We start from the raw sequence: 14,314 nt of genomic DNA, 5'->3' as shown, positions 1-14,314 counted from the left end.
TGAATATAAGTGAGCTCTAGTGATCAGGAAACTGTGTGAAAATGTGGAAGTTTTTGGCTATATTGTATAAAGGTCCATGATGCTCTCAGTTATTGTTCAGTCTCAATGCTGCTATCACCAAAAATACAATAAAAATATTTGTAATAAAAAAAAAAGTGAGGAGGAGAATTGGACGCATCTCCATGGCAACGCGGTTTCATTTGATGCCGCACTAAGGTAAGGATGGGGGCGCGAGCACAGGGGGAGAGAAGGCAGGGGGGCGCAGCAACAAAAGTTTGCGCACCCCTGCATTAGAGAACCAGGAAGAGTTGAATGAAGTAGAAACCATTGTCTAAAGAGGTCGCAATCAAACTGATGAACTCTGTCTGGATCTCATTCAGCTTCCCCATATAATGGCTGATGACAGTTACACATCCCTCACTCCTTAGACCCTTCAGTCCTGCGTGGTACAAGACCCTCCACCACCAGTGATCACAATCTCCTGAGCGCTCACGCGTTTACTTGTTGTCAACAGAAGGGAAGTGTCTCCCCCTTCCATCTAGTGTGCAGTCAGCTCGCAAACACCTTCTGCAAAAAGAGCACAACCCCATGATGTACAGGCTGCGTCATAAGGCCTCCAGGGTGCCACCCTTCCATAGGAATGCTCGACGTCTGCAGGACACAGGATGGGTTAAACCAGGGTTGCGTAAAGTGCGGGGCGCGCCCCCCAGGGGGGCGGAAGAATTTCCATGTGGGGTGCGGCGGCTACAGATGTCTCATACTCCCCCCAAGGCATTTAAATTAAATTCCGGGGGGACCGCGCGAGGCCTCTGCAGCTTGTCCTACCTGGTTTTCGGCAATGCGTCGCCATGGTAACCAGCATCAAATGATGCCGCGTGGTCACGTGACGTCGCGATGACCTCATTTGAGGCCTGAGCCGAGGAGGAGGGGGGAGGCGCGAGCCTGGAGGTAAGCAGGCAGGGGGGAGCAGGTTAAAAACTTTGCGCACCCCTGGGTTAAACCATTTAATGCAGAGGTGGCCAACTCCAGTCCTCAGGTTTTAAGGCTATCCCTGCTTCAGCACAAGTGACTCAATCAGTAGCTCAGTCGTTGACCAAGCCTGCATTAGTACCCGGCTCTGGATTTCCCTCCTTTTCAATCTGATTTAACCTCTTTGCTGCCGGAGCGGCCAGCAAAACATTTAAACCATTCAACATTTCAGAGCAAGAAGTGTGCTCCAACGTGGGGCCGCACCTTGGCTATTATGTATCTCCTAATGAGATACAGGAGCCTCCGTAACAAGCCCCGTCTGTCCTTGATATGATTTGTTTCGATTTTGATGTGGGAAATAATTCTCTCTAATTGACGCCCGGTAAATCATGCGCTCCCACTCTCTGCAGTGCATTAAACATGATTCTGCGCGACACTAATTAGTCCAATTAAAGAAGAAAGGCAGATGTGGGAAACTAATAACTTCCGGAAACATGTCGGCTGCTTTATTCACCGGCTGTAAATCAACTGGAAGTTTAATAGCTGCGTAGTAAAACATTGTTTTATTTATAAAGTTGTCATGTTTTTGGCTGTGTTATTTATATCTAATCACTGTTCTGTACCTGCACAAGTGTCAGTTTCTGCGCATCCCAGATAGGAATTGAGTGGTCTCCTTCGTGTAGCACTTTCCATTTCAAACCCTGACCCTTCTTCATATTGCCCTCACAGAATAGGTTTGGAAATCTCTACCCATGAAGAAGAGACCTGTGAGGTTGGGAAATCTCTACACATGAAGAAGAGACCTGTGAGGTTTGGAAATCTCTGTACGTATGAGGAAGAGACCTGTGAGGTGTGGAAAGCTCTGTTCTCATGAAGAAGAGACCTGTGAGGTTTGGAAATCTCTGTACGTATGAGGAAGAGACCTGTGAGGTGTGGAAAGCTCTGTTCTCATGAGGAAGAGACCTGTGAGGTGTGGAAAGCTCTGTTCTCATGAAGAAGAGACCTGTGAGGTTTGAAAAACTGTCAGAAACCTGTGATAAAACAGAGATAAGGACACCAAGAATAAAATCAACAGAAGCTACTTCGAGCCTAAAGAGCTAACAATCTAATAATAGAATAGATAGATTATAACTATCAAATACCCTAAAGGCATAGTTGGTCTTTGTGAAGTAAATTCACTTTCACTCCTCTACAATATCAATACAATGTGAAGATGTGAAGCTTCACAACACACGCTCACATTTCTCTCCTAGTCAGTGGGCGCTGCCCACAAGACAGAAAGCCTTTCATTTTTGTTGAAAGAGGCTGTAAATTACATTTGTCAAGAATATCTCCCCAGAGCCACGCGGATTTATTTCCAGCTTCTGATTGTTTGAACCTAAAAACCCAGCCTGAGGCCAAAGTTAGGACAGACAGACAGACACAGAAAGGAAAACACACAGCTTCCACTTTCAACTAAGCAGATGAGTGCAGGGGGGGGGGAGGGTTGTATGTAAATATAGAAAAGGTGCCATAACCGTAAGCAAAAAAATATATTTATATCTAAACTACAATGAATAATTCAGCTTTAAATAAAGAATTGGAATAGGAAGGGCATTTTCCTCTCTCCCAGTCAGTATCCAGCACAATTGCAAATAGTTTCATAATCAAAATCTGTCTATCTATCTATCTATCTATCTATCTATCTATCTATCTATCTATCTATCTATCTATCTATCTATCTATCTATCTGTCTATCTATCTACCAACCCAAATCTATCTAGATAGATAGCCATGGCTGGTCCTGCTATCTTTCTGCCTTCCTGTCACATAAGCCCTAGTAGCTACAGGCAGTGACAGGCTATCCTGCAGGGTTTGTGCCCCCCATCCCCGCCTCACGCAGCCTCCCAGAGTGGCAGCAGAAGAGGTGACCTTGGGTCTGTGTTGCAGCCAATTATGGCGCAGACCCTTTGCCCTCCCCTTTTGCATTAGGGAGGAGGCATTCCAAATTATAGAGGAGTCAGTTCTCCTCCATCCCTCCTGGGGAGAGGAGGTGAGAGTCAGTGCCTTCCTACTTGGGGAAGAAAGAGGAGCTCAGCCCCTCCTTGGGTTGAGTGAATCAAGATCTGTGCATAGCACAAGGCCTCAACATTATCTGCTGGCCAGCACCATCCAAGGGCCAGAAACCCATTCTCCACTATATGCAATGCTGCTATACCATCCTGCAGTGGCTGCATTAAATAAAGACCCCTTTTATATACTTCTGACTAATTCGCAGTCTATTGGACAGAAGTATAGGAGAAAAGAGCTGTCATGGTAGGGACTGCCTGCAGCTCTGCTGTAGCCTGCTGTGACTGGAGGCGCTGTCACCACATGAAAAGAACCTGAGGATCGCCTAAAGCCTGTCCTGTTCCCCATAACATTGCGGAGGCCCATCTCTCCTGGACCCTCACAGGTAACCAGCACCACACGTACCTGTAACCTAGGCAAAGATCTCCCAGAGATAGATAGATTTTGGGTTCCAGGAGAATCTGGACTAAGTCCCGGTCAGGGTAAAACTCTCCCATAGAGTTCCCTGCACCTAGGAAAGTCTAGTTTTCGACCCCAGTCCCAAAGTAAGTGTGTCATTTTGTCTGTATTTTGCGTTCCGTTGTGTGTAAGTGAATATGCGCATGTCTCTTACTTCCCAAAGAATGGCTTTAGCTGTGCACGGTGAAACGGATACTAGAGTGCTGTAGGGACAATCCCTTGGATGTGATTCCACTTGGTGTACTCACAGCTTCGGAAACCCCAAGTTTACACGGGTTCCATTTGCTGAGATGATATACTCTCCTGAATCAAACCCGCTACCTCTGTTGTGTTGCTCTGGCAGACTAGGAAGGCTCTGAGAATTTTCACAGATAGTGTTAGGACTTGCAAAGTGGCCATGCCTGGGGAGGGGGGAGGGGTCTGCTGGCTTATAATGTTTTGGCCAAAGTGAATAACTAAATGACCATTACTTATGAGAAGACAAACAGATAAGTATCTAACTATATCATTTGTCACATTGGATGTAGCATTAGCGATGTTTGTCTTTTGTTGTATACATTTGTCACAAATCCAATAGTACTCCATTTGACTCAAATATATATGGTGTGGTGGGTGCTGGGTTCGGAGCTTGTGGGGATTGTGTGAATCAATAAGAGTAAAAAGTGAAATCAACAGAGGTATAATAGAAATATAAAAATATTAATTCTGTCCCTACATATTGTGCTGCTCAAAGTCTGAGAGTTCCAACCTGAATCCTCACAGAAAATTGATGATTTTGAATGGTAAACAAACAAGATAAGGGAAAAAACCAACACAGTGTAGGATGTCACAGAAATGACTGGAGGATTAGTAATATATGAATTGTGCACTTACATGTTATCCCCTTGATTGGTTTATTTATATCAATCCATGTCATTCTGGGATACAGGTAGGTGCAAACATGTAGAGATAAAGCAGGTCTCCGTTCCTTCTTGTAGAAATATTTCTAAATCAATTAGCGGTACATAGAATAACACTGATAAAATAAATCTGTGTTTGCGCAGTTAAAAGGGAGACTTACAGGATATCAGCAAACACAAGCAGTTACTGGGAACCGCCCAGCGTGGTCTTTCTTAGCAACCACGGAAAGGTGGCTGATGTTACTTTCTTGGCGCATGTGGCACTCTCGCGCTCGAGTCTTGGATTTCTCGTCTGTCCGATGATGTCAGAGGAGAGAGCGTCACGTTGTGTTGCTTGCGCCTTGTCAGCTCTGCATGTTTGAGTGTGCCCCAGGAATTCCAGGGAATGAACCCTACGCGTTTCGCTTAGCTGCTTCTTCAGGGGTGATGCGTGATATATATATACATATAATATATAATGTGTAGAGAAATATATGTATATACTAAGGATTGGGAGGTGTGTAGATTGTAATCCAAAACTAATCGATTTACATTGAAGGTCTCTTATATTGGCTTGTACAAAGGTTATTACCTTGTCGCTACTGGATTCGTGCGGCAGAGCAATGCAGGAACTTTATTCATTCAACAGTAGCAGTAATGTCACATCATCATACAGTGATCTTGGTATGGACACAACTGCATTCTCCCTTGTGCTGCCTGAAACTTTTCTTCCCTATTTGCTCCTAACTCGACCTGCTAAGAAGTTGGTGAGGCTTAATCCACTATGTTACATAATGTAGCCATCTTCAGGGTGGCCTGGGTATGGCTTCATCTCTTTAGGGCCCGTCGGGCCTTGTGCTGCTCTCTCTCTGTCAGTGACTAGTGTCCCTCTCACGGGCACTTTATGCCACCTCGTGGCGACCTGTTGTGAGCCCAGCTGTGGACGCTCCTATGGGGCTGGTCCAACTATCCCCTGGGGCAGTGCACTCTATGCCCCCCTCAGGACATAGTCTGCTGCTATTTGAGTAGCAATTAACCATTCTTAAGGCCACTATCTAAACGGGTGTGAGGATCGGCATTAGGCCCTTCCCCCGTGACAGGTCCCATGACGACACAGGTGAAGCGCCGCAGACCAGGGAAGCTACCCACAAGCGCAGCACCGTCAGACAGGGGGAAACCTCTAGGTTCAGGCTTAGGCCCCGCCCCCATGTCACGTCCCATGACGACACAGTTGTCGCACCACGTCCGCAGGAAACCACACACTGGCGCTGCGTCACGAAGAGCATGCAGGGGGTTAATCCTTTACTCTACACTAACTCAGGATCATCTGCACCTGCGTCTCACTCTGCCTCCGTTGTACCATTGGTCACTTGCTCCCTGTAATGCTGTGCTCACCACAAACAAGCCGAGACCCCAGTACTGAGATCTGAGACTGACGCGTGGCTCTGGCATCCTCACACTACCTAGTGGGCGGTTCATGCTAATGTGTGGCAGCTGCTTGCTGGCTGCTCATTGGTCACCTGCCCTTTATATGCTCAGCCAGCCCTCTAGCAAATTGGCTGAGCATAATTTCTTTGTTACTAATGTAGTGCTTACCCCAAGCATCCTGCTGCCTTGTCCTGTTGCCTTGTGCATTTTGATCCTGTCTTGTCTCTCTGTGTTTTGACCTCGGCTTGTACGACCCCTGACTTCTCTCTACCTCGACCTCGGCTTGCATCTGGGCCTCTACCTTCTCTACCCCTGGACCCCGGCTATCCTCTACGACCATCTGACTTCTCCAACCCCTGACCACAGTGAGTATTACGACTATCCTCACTTCTCCAACCCTGACCCGGCAATACGACTATCACTCTGCACTCTGGACGCGCTCTCGCGGCTGGAGGTCGGTGTATGCTAAATATCCCCACCCCAGCCTCACGGCCCCTTCTTGTTTGTGGTGAGCACCCGTTACCACGGGACAGTTTCCCTAGCTGTCAAACAATAAAAGGGGATCCTATCCTATATATTTACATAAACACACACTTACTATATACACTGAGATCCTTCTACTGTGTCTCCTCCAGGGATCCAAGTTACAAAAGCTTCCCCTTCCTATTTATACCCCAGCCTTATGTCACTATTTCTAGGCAGAAAGGGGTGGGGCCTAACTTCTGCTGAGTCACCCTAGCACCATGTGATGGGGAAGGGGCATTATACTGTGTGGGCCCACACATTAAAACACTTCAGGCTAAAGTAATCCCAAAGAGGGTTTACATATACTGTATATACTGTAAAAAATACATTAAGACAAGCTAAGCTAATACAACAAAGTAAATGTTTCTTTCTGTCGATATAGATCTCACAGAGATGGTAAAGATGTTAAATGTTTGTTGTGACAAGGTTGCCTTGTGGTTGGTACATCAAAGCCCTACCACCTGTCAAGGATCTCGGCACTGGAATACTGATCATTGTTCTATGAATATCACACGAGAATAATTATCTCTAAATGTTCCCATTATAAGAGGTGTGAAAATGCTGCAGAGTTGCCGGCAATTAAATGTAGCAACATACAGGTGAATTAATAAGGATCCATTGGAGTTTTTTAGTAATGTCTCCCAACTGCAAAACTTGAATATCAGTACAACAGAACTGCACCAGATTTATCAAAGGAAAAACTACAATTGTTTTTTTTTTTAAGTTATATTTTTATTAAATTTTTCAAACATAAATGAGAGGGGAAAGGGTACAAAAAAAGATAAAGGGGGAGGGGAAACAACCATTTAAAATCCAATTCTTTACAAGCATCAACAATCACATTACATATTATACAATATCTTATAGACAATACCTTCTGCACAAAACACTCCCAAATCAACTCTTCCTCCGGAGGAACCCCCCTATCCGGCATCCCAGGGATCCCAGACCCTAGCATACTTCTCAGTAGTAGGGCTCAGAAACAAGGTAAGTTTCTCCATTAATTGGACATCATTAAACCTTCTAATAACCTCTCTTCTGGAGGGCGGGGGTGTTTTTTTCCACGCTGCTGCTACAGCGCATCTAGTCGCAGTTTGAATATGCCGGATCAATTTAGATATATAGTGGTTCACATCCTCCGTTTAGCCAAAATAATTAAAATTGGATCTAACGGAATCTCAACATCCATTGCATCTTCTATTAACATCAGAACTGTTCTCCAGTAAGTCTGCATTACTGGACAATACCACCAAATATGTGCCAGATCTCCTAATTGACCACATCCCTTCCAACATCTATCCGAGGCCCCCGTGAAAATCTGTTTTAGTCATTTGGTGGTGTAATACCAGCGTAACAAAATGTTATAAATATTCTCTTTTGTTACCGTACAAATAGACGTTTTACCTGCATTTTCCCATATAACTTCCCAGTCATCCCTCGTTATTTAAGTCTAAAAATCCATGGCCCACTGATCCATTTGTTTTTGGGCCGGGGTATCCTGGTTTGGGGCTAAACCCTTAGAAAGAGATGTTATTAACCCCCTTTAATATTTTTTTTTTGTTTTACATAGATTTTCAAATCAGGTGTAGTTATGAAATTCCTCCTCATAGAAACCCTGGCACATAAAATGACAAACCTGCATATACCTAAACAGCTCAGATATTTCAGGTGGGTCTTTTTCCATTTATAATCAAAATGCCGTTTAAGAACCTCAACCTTCTTTTCAGTTAAAGTCAAATTTAAAGTTTCCGACTTTCCCATATTAACTTTAAGATCAGACAGTTCACCAAATCTCTCAAGGGAAGATTGTAAATTCGGAAAGGATGTCAATGGGTTAACTATATTTTAAATAATATCATCTGCAAATAGAGACATTTTATTGCAGTCTTCTTTTATTTTGATCCCTTGTATATTTGGGGAGGCTCCTATAGTAGCCGCGAGAGGCTCAATTGTTAAGGCAAAAAGAAGAGGAGAGGGAACACCCCTGTCTCGTACCATTCTTTATTATCAGATTCCCCTCCCCACTGGTAGCTGCAAAGTGGCTGTCGGCGACTCATAGAGGACCCGTACTCCCTGTAAAAAGACCCCGGAAAATCCTAATGCCTCTAGCGGTTTATCCATGAGTAGCCACTTTATCCTGTCGAACAGCAGAAGTATCCTCACGGGAAAAACGGAGCGCAGCAAGTGAAAAATGAGGGGGCTAGATACCGGTAAATAAAAGTCCTTTAATCCATGGTAGACATCATGGCACGGGATATGTAAAAACCTCGAACGCGTTTCGGGCCGTCACCCTTTGTCGAACGCCTTCTCCGTATCCAGGCTCAGCAACACCGCCTTCAATTTAGACCTATGTATCTGGTCGCTAACATTAATAATTAATCTTGTATTATCCGACGGCTGGCGTTCACTCACAAATCCCACCTGATCATAATGTATTAATCTAGGAAGAATTGGATTCAACCTGTTTGCCAAAAGTTTACTATAGATTTTCAGATCCGTATTAAGAAGTGAGATTGGCCTGTAGCTACCACAACATAAAGGATCCTTTCCCTCTTTAGGGATCACCAATATATTGCCCTTCGTCATCTGCGGGGGGGATTTGTTTTCCGCTGAGAAAATCATTAAATAAATCCAGCAGACAAGGCCCTAGAATTCCTATAACATTCTTATAATACAAATTTGAGAAACCGTCTGGCCCCGGGCATTAAAGAGCTAACCGCCCTCCCAAGCTCGATCTGAGATATTTTTACATTTAAAATGTTATGATCCTCCCCTGTCAGTTTTGGGAGATTACAATGTCTCAAATAGCTCACAATATGGAACGAGCCCGGAATTTTCGCATTAGGGGGTGAATTATCTAGATCATAGAGATCCGCATAAAATTTAGCAAATTCCTCTGCAATCTTTGAGGGTTTGTATGTGACTCCTCCTCTTTTTATCCTACTAGCGCGGACCGAAGCCCTCGCCCTGATCCCTCTGAGTTTATTTGCCAATAAACGGTCTGCCTTATCTCCCTTATCATAGTATGTCTGCTTGGTCCATTTAAGAGCCCTCTCTACATCTTCCAATTGCAATCTTTTAAGCTCCTCCCTTGCCTGGCTCAGCATTTTATAAACACACAGATACCAAGCAAGCTCTTAGCTCCAACTTGGGCTTCTTAGGGAATTCTGAGTTGTGGATTTGTCTGTCAGATAAACCCTCATGAACTCCGATGGACCCTTCCAGGGTCTTGCGACCAGCAGGAAAAAATCACCCATGGAACATCCCAGATGCTCAGCCTGTCTTATTTATTCGCTCCTCTGGCACTCGTTCCCTCAGACGATTTTCTTTCATCCAAGCCATTATTCTGGGATTGGCCTTGTTGATCCAGTCTGCTGTTGAGCTCCAGACCCAGCGACGAAAGAAAAGCAGAAGACTTCTCTGGGTTGCGAAGCGAGGCCTGTCGTCCTCCCTGGATAACAATAAGGCGAAACGGAAAGGCCCACCAATAGCGAATTCCCTTTTCTTGTAAAATCGCTGTTACTGGTCCCAATACTCTTCACCTGTCTATGGTCATTCTTGACAAATACTGGAAAATCTGAATGGTTGAGTTTTCGAAGTCGATTGGACCCTGTAAGGAATCTGCTCCTGGCTTTGATTCTAGCCTTGCAGACCTCTGCAGTTACAAAGGCTTCCTCTGGCAATCAATGGCACATGTGCTGCCTCTCATTGCAGCTTCAGCCTGTGCTTCGTCATTGGAGGAATGCTCACACACCTCCTCCCTGTGATTGGATCTCCACCCTTTATATGCTGGGATTTGGCACTGAGTCAGTGCCGAGCATAGTCCTTCTCTGGATGTTACTGTGTTTTGCCACAAGCCTTCTGGCTTGTCTTCGTTTGTTTACTAACGCCTCTAGTTCTCATCTCTAATTCCTGAGTATCCGGAGACCTGCTGCTATTCGCCACGCAGAGGTCTGTGTTCCGGTGTTACCTGAGGCCTGCTGCTAGTACCACGCAGAGGCCTGTGTTCCTGTGTTACCTGAGGCCTGCTGCTAGATCCTGCTGGGGTTCCGAGTCACAGGAGGACATCACTTGAAAATCACACTCAGGCAGTATCATACTCCGCTTTTTTATATTTCAGCTTATCTGACCTAGCTCTACAGAGATAGCGCCCGGGTACCCCCTCCAACACAGTTCCACGCAGAGGCCTGTGTTCCAGAGGCCTGCTTTCATGAGGCCTGCTCTAGTTCCACGCAGAAGCCTGTGTTCCTGTGTTTCCTGTGGCCTGCTGCTACCCTCCACGCAGAGGCCTGCTTTGGACTTCTGTGCTGAAGCGTTGGTTTTTCCCTGACGCTGCCCCACAGTGTACTTCGGCCAACCTGCTGTCTCCACCTGCTGAGACTGGTGTCATGGGCCAAGGCCGCTCCTCGCGCAGAGGTCACTCCCGCGCTCACGCTCCTAAGCTGAAGTGGGGAACTCCTGTCTACCTGTTGCCGAACTCCTGCTTGAATAACGACGATGCTGCCTTCTCCAATCCTGACCCTGCTGTGTACGACTATGAACTGCGCACTCCGGATCAGTCTGCGCGGACTAAGGTCGGTGATTATATAACCCCACCTCAGCCCCGCGGTCCGTCCCGGTTTGTGGCGAGCACAATCGTAACAGACCCCTGTTTCTGCTCCCCTTTATTATCGTGTCTTTAGCTGTGTATCGATAAAGCTGCAGCACCACATCCCTGCTTATCTTAAGGTCGTCAAATCTCAGACCCAGCGCTCGCTGAGCTCTGTCAATTAACAGATCGCTGTCTTCTAGTTGGGGGTCAATCAACTGAAACAGCCATTTAAGATGACTGCAGTGCGTCCGCAGTCACTGACTTTGGGATGTTGCAGATTTGCAAATTTTGCCTTCACTCCCTATTTTCAAGATTTTCGTTAAGCCTCAGGGCTTTGTCGTCTGTGTTCACTTGATTTTGCAGGGAGGCGTCCATTTTACCTTCCAGATCCGTGCTTCTTTTAGACAGGGCAGATATTTCAGATTGAAATTCCTGCACTGCTTTGTCCAAAACAGACTGGAACATGGACTGCATCTCCTGGAGCATCTCCTGGAGCATCTCCTGGAGCATCTCCTGGAGCATCTCCTTTAAATCTTGCTTTGTTATAGTTGTGTCTCTGGCTTCTTCACCCTGCTCCTTCCCAGGGCTCAGTGATGCACGCTCCTGTCCGCCCTCCACGCCGCCATCTTCCGCCTGGGCTCGCGGGCTTTTTATGCCCAAAGCAGGACAGATCAGCGGCGCTCACCTTCTTGTCCTTCCGGAGGTGCATGACCGGTGGTTCCCCCATTCTCTTCCTTTGTTTTGGCCTCGTTACGAGGTCCCGATCGGAGGCTCTAATCAATTACAGGCAGCAGCATGCGTTGAGCCCTTCAGTAGACGTGCATGCGCTGTGATGTCACACGCGCCCCCTTCCTCCCCCTCTCCCCCCTACAATTGTTTTCAATGGATTAATTTACTTTGTTAAATCTGGTGCTGTTTTTCCCCCAGTGATTTTGCCCCAGTTTTCCAGAGTGGAGACTTTAGTAAAGAACCCCCTCAGCTGTTTAATATACAAGGTTGTCTATGTAATTGACATTAGGATAGTACTTATAGTGACTAAGATAGCTTCATCTTCATTTAAAGAGATAAAGAGTATTTATTTTTTTTACCATTCTTTATGTATGTTGATAATGGAAAACCGCAGGTTTATTATGGAGATGGGAGAACATGTTGTGCAAGTTTATTAATTGGGCACATTTTGGATATTCATGGCTGGTGTAAAAGTCAGGAAGATAAGAAATGTAGGTTAAAATCATCAATTGGAAAGATTGCACTTTTACCCCAACATTTGCAAAGTTGTGTTGTGATTAAATTCAAGGATAAATAAGGTCACAACAACCTTCCCTATAAACACAGATTCCCTTTTCCTTTCATTTCTTTATACCAAGGAGTGTGCCCTTATATTAGGATATGTGACCATAATAACTAAGCAGCCTTCTGCCACAAGGCTCTATCCAACGCATTCAACCAAGGTGACTGCTTAGTAAATGTGGCTTGTAATGGTATATGTTTCATTCTGTGGGTATTTCAGAAACTAGGCTTGATTTCAAAATACTCTTTTAATAGCTGAGCAGTGTTATTGCTACACCTTACCAGCACAGTTTGGGAATTTAGAGTAGGAATAGCAGCGATGTTGAGGAATCCTCCAGGGTTGGAGAACCCAACCAGATAGGTGAATATTTCCTTCTTATATGTAAGAAAGGTCTGGTATTAGGTCAAGCATCATTTCCTTGAACATAGCTCAGAGGTTTTCTCCGTGTCATTGTCATCATCAGAGCTGAAGGTACCAGACTTCTCCATCTCCTCTGAGAAGTCTAGGAGTTTTATGGAAAGTTCAGCATCGACGTTATCCAGTCCCGTAATCCAAACAATAAACTGAGCAATCAGGGCGGCCAGAACAGCTGCGCCAATAAACCCGTAAATCACCCCGTAGAGTATGGGCCAGCACCAGCCAGTCAGGCTCCGGTTGTAAGGAGGCAGTTGCTCTCTTTCAATGATTAATTCCCAATCTTTCTCTTCAAAGTTGTTCACTGCAAGAAAACACGGGAGGAAGAGTTCTTATGCAAAGACAAACAAGCAGATAGAAGGGGCATCGTGTTAAAATGCAGAAAAAGAGAACAGAGTCAGAAGCGATGTGTGAAACTATGAAAATGCAGTCACAACATTTTTTGCATTATTTCCCCATATTTCATTTATTGTGAAACATTTCACCAAGCCTCAAAGGGTGAATAATGTCACCAAACTAGTATAGTTTTTAGAGAAATATCGGCAAACAAGCGCAAAACATTTTTGTAGTGTCAGCATCAAGTGAATCAAGCAACTTTTGAAAAAGATTTGCAGGCATTTCTAGCTTTTCTGAAGAAATTAGCATATTCATGGAAATTGTAACGCACATTAACTTAATGATCGCGAGAATCTCTGGCAAACTCAAGGTTGCTATATCTTTTTCTAGGCAGAAAAGGGGCAAATTTCTCCTGATTCTTGACCTAGGGCGAAAGTTTTTGCCCGTCTCTGATACTCAATAACAAATCCAAATGTTTGGTAGGTTCATTGTAGTGTCACATATCGTTTGATGATAGTCTAGTTTTTAATGGATATAGTTTGATTATGTGTTTTGAGATCAAAGTTTCTCTTTCTTGTTCAGACGTACTGTTGAGAAGCAATAAATTCACTGTCTGGTCCCTATTTAGTAATACAAAAAGAGGAGAGTGCAAGAGAAATGCAATATTACAATAGTACTATTATTTGTTATTAAGTGACCCTCCGGAGCACACAGTTTTAAGAGAAATGTACAAAAGTTTGCAAATCTCGAAAATATTTTCGCTAGACCTTTTGGAGCCAAAACTTTTTCTTAATTCGATCGAACTTAGACCGGAAGTAACCAAAATACTTGCAATCTCCATTGACTTTTTAACATCAAGCAACCTTGTTGCCATCTTTTGGATGAAAGTCAACTTTTCCATAGAACTAACAAGGGTGAAATTTGCAAAATGCGCTTAGACAAGAAGTTCACACATCTCTAATCCACACAGTGACGTCAGACGCTTAGTTGAGCGGTGGGGTGAAGAACCCCTTGCGTTGGTATAATCTTTTCCTCTACTTCTATGAAATAAGTACTATGCTAATATTGAATTTCTCCTGTGTTCTCCCGTATTATAATTATGATGCATGCTGTACATCGTAAATACTCTGCATCTGAGACTTGAACTGCATGAAAGAAGTCTGTTTTTAAAAAATCGATACACTACATGTGGTCCTTATTAGATTTCATGGATGGATATTATAGCACTAGTTTTTTTTGTATAATAATAATAAAAGCTTTTGTTCCATTCTGGTTAAGCGCAGAAGTGGATCTAAGTAATCTCTCACGAGCAGGATCCTCATTACCTCTTTGTATCTGTTTGTGCATGTTTGTCCTTATTTGTATGTATCCGTT

The 14,314-nt window shown here is 44.5% G+C and overlaps 1 protein-coding gene across 1 annotated transcript in view; it reads right to left on the bottom strand.

The window, feature by feature from the left end:
- Positions 1 to 11,386: 11,386 nt before the first annotated feature.
- The window catches only part of TMDD1 (transmembrane and death domain 1), a 30,704-nt gene continuing 27,776 nt past the window's right edge, over positions 11,387 to 14,314 (bottom strand). Inside the window, exon 5 of the mRNA XM_075615230.1 lies at positions 11,387 to 12,908. Within this exon, the coding sequence (XP_075471345.1) occupies positions 12,601 to 12,908 (308 nt within the window). The 3' untranslated portion in view covers positions 11,387 to 12,600. The remainder of the gene's footprint in view (positions 12,909 to 14,314) is intronic.

This window comes from Ascaphus truei, chromosome 9 (genome assembly GCF_040206685.1).
Source record: "Ascaphus truei isolate aAscTru1 chromosome 9, aAscTru1.hap1, whole genome shotgun sequence".
Lineage (NCBI taxonomy): Eukaryota > Metazoa > Chordata > Amphibia > Anura > Ascaphidae > Ascaphus > Ascaphus truei.
The sequence above is the reverse complement of the archived record's forward strand: the minus strand, read 5'-3'. Positions and strand labels throughout refer to the sequence as shown.